This window comes from Pelobates fuscus, chromosome 3, assembly GCF_036172605.1.
Source record: "Pelobates fuscus isolate aPelFus1 chromosome 3, aPelFus1.pri, whole genome shotgun sequence".
Classification (NCBI taxonomy): domain Eukaryota; kingdom Metazoa; phylum Chordata; class Amphibia; order Anura; family Pelobatidae; genus Pelobates; species Pelobates fuscus.
Genome location: NC_086319.1, coordinates 56,670,002 through 56,676,279, shown reverse-complemented (window position 1 = coordinate 56,676,279; position 6,278 = coordinate 56,670,002). Strand labels below are relative to the sequence as shown.

The 6,278-nt window shown below is 39.2% G+C and overlaps 1 protein-coding gene across 1 annotated transcript; it reads left to right on the top strand.

The window, feature by feature from the left end:
- Window positions 1–1,399: 1,399 nt before the first annotated feature.
- Window positions 1,400–2,168, top strand: LOC134600768 (V-type proton ATPase 21 kDa proteolipid subunit c''-like). Its single transcript, XM_063445154.1, has one exon. The coding sequence runs from the start codon at window positions 1,416–1,418 to the stop codon at window positions 2,031–2,033; it is 618 nt and encodes a 205-aa protein (XP_063301224.1). The 5' UTR covers window positions 1,400–1,415; the 3' UTR covers window positions 2,034–2,168.
- Window positions 2,169–6,278: the final 4,110 nt, after the last annotated feature.

Below are 6,278 nucleotides of genomic sequence, written 5' to 3'. Positions count from 1 at the left end.
CCCAATGTATGACCTAGACACTATTTTGTGAAGTTACACTGCTGTAAAAGAGACGTAACAAGTTAAGGTTTTTGAGTGTGAATTTTCATGGAGGGTTTTGATGCGTCCGTGTCCCATTTTGGAGCACTTGAGCAGGCTACATATTACAACTACACCATAAAGGCATACCATTTCTTAAAGAACACATCCCAGGGTATTTCAAAAGGCATATTTTGAACCTTAGCGTGGGATAATTTTTCCGCTAGCTTGTACCAAGTGTAATGGTAATAAGCGTTCTTTTGCCTTTTTGACACACAAAGTAAATTTGCACAGTATATTTTGCAAATCGTATGTGTGCTACGACTGTATAATACTTCATATGTTGCTGAGCTATGTCAACTGAGTACCTAAATACCCCCGTATGTACCTTTGCCTGGTATATGTGGACTTCGGAGGGGCACATTTGGGACACAGCCATTCCAGTTCTTTTCAAACTTTACATTTTTACACTGTGCCCATGTCTCATTTTAGAGTATTTTACCAGACTATATAATCCAAATACCCCATAAAGCCATACCATTTCTTAAAGAAGACATCCCAGGGTATTTCAAAAGGCCTTTTTTGAACCTTAGCGTGGGATAATTTTCCCGCTAGCTTGTACCAAGTGTAGTGGTAATAAGCATTTTTTCTGCCTTTTTGACACACAAAGTGAGTTTGCGCAGTATATTTTGCAAACCTTATGTGTACTATGACTATATACTACTTCATATGTTGCTCAGCTATGTCGGCTGAGTACAGCAATACCCCCGTATGTACCTTTGCCAGGTATATGTGGACATTGAAGGGGCACATTTGAGACACAGCCATTCCAGTTTTTTCCAAACTTTGAATTTTTACGCTGTGTCCATGTCCCATTTTAGAGTATTTTACAAGGCTATATAATCCAATTACATCATAAAGGCATACCATTTCTTAAAGAAGACATCCCAGGGTAATTCAAAAGGCATATTTTGAACCTTAGCGTGGGATCATTTTTCCGCTAGCTTGTACCAAGTGTAGTGGTAATAAGCATATTTAAATTTATTTTTTCACTTTGTAAAACTTTTTTTACTTTGTAAAACCCGTTTTTAAACTTTTTGTTTTACTTATTAAATGTTTTACACTATCTTAACTTTTTTTACACTTTTAGATTTTTTTATAAACTTTTCTTTTACCGTTAACCCCTAACTAGCAGTAAGCAGCACTAACCGTAAATTCCCAATTTTCCCATAACTCCCACCCACCCCAGCTAGCAAAATATATAATTATAAAATATTTAAATTAATTAATTAAATAAATTGAACCCCTGAGGGTTAAAAAAAATAAAATAAAAGTTAATCCTCAGAGGTTAAAAAAAAAATTAGAGAGTTCGAAAGCTCCTTCTCCAGTCCGACCCCATGAACGACCATGTCATGCTCTACTCCGGGGTCACCCTGGCCTTCTGGGCCACACTCATCATCGTGGGTACATGTTATACAATATTTGACCTGGGATTTAGATTTGATGTCGCTTGGTTCCTTACAGAGACGTCTCTCTATATGTGGGCCAATCTCGGTATAGGATTAGCCATTTCTCTTTCAGTGGTTGGCGCAGCTTGGGGTATCTTCATCACAGGTTCAAGTATTTTAGGAGGAGGTGTGAAGGCCCCACGGATTAAAACTAAGAACTTGGTCAGTATCATTTTCTGTGAAGCTGTGGCAATTTACGGCATTATCATGGCTATTGTAATCAGCAACATGCAGGAGAGTTTTAAAGAAACCACCCCGGAGAGTATTGGAAATCGAAATTATTTTGCAGGGTTTTCAATGTTTGGAGCCGGGCTCACCGTAGGATTCTCTAATCTCTTTTGCGGTATCTGTGTTGGCATTGTTGGTAGCGGGGCTGCACTTGCCGATGCTCAGAATGGCAGTCTGTTTGTGAAGATCCTGATTGTGGAAATTTTTGGTAGTGCCATCGGCCTGTTTGGTGTCATTGTTGCGATTTTGCAGACGTCCAAAGTAAAAATGGGTGATTGAAGTCTCTTCGTAGCGTTAAGACACGAGTCTTGAGGTGTGCGTCGTCCATCCATCCTAACTGGAGACCTATTGGAGAGAGACTTATATTTATTCCATGTGTTTCATTTTGACTTTGACAGAAGATATAAAAACACCCCTCTCTATTATTTTGTTTTGTTATGACAGTGTCTTTATAATAAAGGTATTAATATATAATATTACTGAAGGAATAAAACCAGCTATGGGCAAACTTAAATTCTATAAAGAGGCGAAATAAATCCATTTATAACTGTCCTGCCAAGCCGTCTCAGGTGCAGGTGTTAAGGGGTAAGCCGCATAATGTTTACGGGTGTGTAGTGTAGTAGCAGCCAGATAAATCTGTCAGCCAGCCATGTAAAGTAACATGTATTTAAATGTTTGTAATATTTCCAGCAGGGGGCATAAGGATTCTCCATACTAAGCCACTGAGAAGTGTGACTGCTTCATATACTGCTTACTGTCAAGAATGCCTCCACTGGCTAGCTGTAAAAGAGGAGAGCTTGCTAAGGCTGCACACAGCACATCTGCAGCTTTTTCAACCGATTTTAGATTTACCCCTAAGGAAAACATGCAGGGGAAAAAAATACATGAAAATACAGGTGTATATCTACTGAGTCATTAAAGGAACACTCCATTATTATTATTTTAACATGTATCTCTATTTATAAGGACTTGTTCACTTTGTTTTGTTAACAATGTCTAGATAGCTGGCTACATCCTCCCTGTCTAGCTCTCATGTCCTCTTCAAATTCTCGGCTGTGGGAGTGTGTGCAGCTCGGTCAGATCACTACATTAAAGTAATAGCGTTGTGTAGAGAATGTGTACCTGCGTGTAAGGTCTATCACGTTCCATTGAATAGTCTGCATTGCCATCACTCTTCCCTATAATCTCCTGCTGCCCATGTGTGAGCGCTGGGGCTGATGCTTTGTGCCAGTTTCTAAACACATTTTAAAGCAGGCTTTTATAGCATTTGGATTCTGCCACTTTATCTTCTAACCCTTCGTAAATGAATGCCCAAAGTTTTGCTCACTTTTTGCAGATTGTATTGCGGCCAGTGATACCACGTACAGGCTTCTAGTGTGATTGTTTAGCTTCAGGGCAGGCTATTAAATGAAACGTCTACTCTTTAAAATCTGGTGTATAATCACTGGTAAAAAAATATATAGTTTTCAATCAAAAATAGCCTTTTCCAATTGTTCAAGCCAAGCCTCTCATTACTGAATTTTAACACACTGTATTTAAATCACACTGGATTCACTTATTATCTTTATTGCTGTATAAATAAATGGTTGCTAAAAAAAAAAAGTCTGAGGGACCAGCGCTATAAGCAGTTTGTGTTTTTTGGTCCTTAACCCCTTAAGGACACATGACATGTGTGACATGTCACGATTCCCTTTTATTCCAGAAGTTTGGTCCTTAAGGGGTTAAAGGGAAAAGGAGTAATATATTTGAATTGACCAATGTTGTATTGTGATTTATAAACCTACAGGGAAAATAAATATAAACTGGAGTTTACTGGTTTAAATGGTCCAATAATTACTGTAATTTCTTATTACCTGAAGTGTAGACCACTATATCTTAAGGAATACTCTCACCCTCTTTCTGACATTTATAATTCCCTTGTTGATTATCCACAATTCATGGTGTAGCTAACCACCATGTATGTTTAGCAGTAAGCTATGATTTGATGTGTCTACGCTGCTTATGTGTTCTTACGTTTTAGCCAACTATGCTCTGTGACTTCTGGAAAGAATTCTACCAACGGGTGGGGAAGTATGGCCTGACTGCAGCCCGAGCAGGTTCCATGGTGGAGAAGCTCCTGATTTTTATGTGAATCAAGCTCAAATAACAAGTGTGTTTAACATTTCACACAGTTACTTGATCTCTTTTAATCTGCTCAACACCCTGACACTCTTATACAGTGATTCTCCACATCGAGTTGGGGGTTTTGCACAAAAGACTTGTCAGTGACCTGTTGGAGGACACTAAGTGATAGAAGTGATTTACAGTCTGCGTTGTGGTGCTTCTTAATTTCTGGGCTCACTTTCCCTCTTTCCACCCTCCCCACCCACCTTTGAGCCAGTGGTGGTTATCCCAGTCAACACTGGCTACTCAAAGGTTACTCTCTCAGACCCACATCATACTGACCTGGCATATCCATGTTAATGCATTGCAGATGCAAAAAGTACACCTTGGGTGCCATTTAAGATCACAGCAAGACCTCCTCGAGGCATTTGCCTGGCATTCTGGCAGAGACTGTTGGCAAGTTCAGCTTCTGTGCTTCTTCACATAATATACCACCACTAGCCTCATTTGCACACTGCATTTCACCTCACAGGAGACTTGGTGATATAGAAGCTGTAGGTGCTCAAGAGCGTCCGACCCCTGCAAACCCTCACTTTCAAAGCTGCCTTTATTTTTTTTACAAAAATAACGAAAGCATCATTGTGAAGCAATATCAGGCAGAAGATGGCTTGCACTGGATCCTGGATAGATTGCATGGCATGGAGGGCCCTGTCCACAACGCATGGGGCCTTTTCCAACAAACAGACCTGGAGGCGGGATAGCGCATACTTGAATTTTATGGAGGCTTTAAGCCAGTTGACAGAGCGACGAGGGGCTCTGGTCAGCTCTTATATGCCTTTTGTACAAATGTATTTTCCAACAAGGGGTCAGTTAACTGGGACAGTCCCTTCACTAACCACTTAGTGTGATGCAATTATCTTATCTGCCGTCACATTCTATGTTTCTATGTTTCAATTGTTTCCTTTTATTTTATTTTTAAGTTTCCGTTTGAACTTTATAGGTTTTCTACCATGCCAGAGAATTCTCTCACACCAATGACTATTAGTCCGTGTTCTATTATCCCAGAGTTTAGCTTAGCCCTAATTTCTGTTAGTTGATTATTCTATTTGCTATCTGCTCAAAATCTGTTAATGTTGTCTGTGTACCTGCTGATTCCCTCCTGAAGTTCTACATTAACATTTAAATTGTGATTTATTTTCGTAGTATTGTAATTGTCCTGTAAATCCTATATGCTACAATAAGTCATGCTTTACTATTCAAAATATGGTTTATTTATCTTTGAAGTACAGAAATTGTCATGTATTATTTTCATGCCACAATAAAAACAGATTGACAAAAAACAAAACAAAATTAGATCACAGTATAATACTGTGATCTGTATTTTGATCACTGTAGGCAGTGATCAACTGGCAGTGAAGGGGTTAATTTTATTTAGACTGGGTAAAGGGGGGTGGTATTTTTTTTTTTTACTTAAACGTTACTAAAACATTTTTAAAATATTTTTCTTACCTTTTTAAAGCTTATTTTAAAACTTTTAACGTTAACCCCTAGTTAGCCTAACACCAAATTCCCCAATTCCCCACTAACTTCCACCCATCCCAGCTAACTAAATATATAATTCTTACATATTTAAATTAATTAATAAAAATAAATGTAACCCCTGAGGGTTAAAAAAAATAATAATAATTAACCCTCAGGGGGTTAAAAAAAAAAATCAGATGACATTAAAATGTATACCCTGCCAATTGATCACTGTAGTCAGTGATCAATTGGCAGGGAAGGGGTTAATTTTATTAAAACAGGGGAAAGGGGGGGTGGGATTGAACTTTAATTTTTTTTTTTTTTTTTTTACACAGTGAGAAGATCAGCAGCACTGATCCGTCTCCCTGCACTTCACACAGGACCCGGAAGTGCAGGGAGGCGGAAGGTAAGTACATTGAGCACATGTGCTCGCTCTGACATGCTGTCAGAGCGAGCACCGGTGCTGGGGCAGCCCGATCGGGTGCTCCCGGTCTGCCTCTGATACAGAGGCAGACTGGAGCACCGATAACCCCGCGATCGCTGCGATCTGGGGTTAACTTTAGTAAACGACGGAAATTTTCCGTCCCCGGTCCTTAACTGAAGGACAAGGTTGACGGAAAATTTCCGTCCGCGGTCGGGAAGGGGTTAAGCAGAATCAATAAGTGGTGATAAGGAAAGGGAAAGTTGTCTCAATTCCTACTGAGATGGAAGTAATAGAAATTAGAAAATCCAGGAAGTGATAGGATTAGACAATGAGCATACAATCCCCCAGGATGGCCCTCAAAAATGTCAGTAAAGTGCTATACACATTAGAGTAAGTTTAGAAAGAAATCTTATTAAAAATAGAGGAAAGACTCAACTAGTAAGCCTACTTATCAATCTAAGGTCATTTTTTCTGCC

Coding starts and splice junctions, on each gene's coding strand:
- LOC134600768 (XM_063445154.1), top strand. CDS start 1,416: ATGAACGACCATGTCATGCTCTACTCCGGGGTCACCCTGGCCTTCTGG.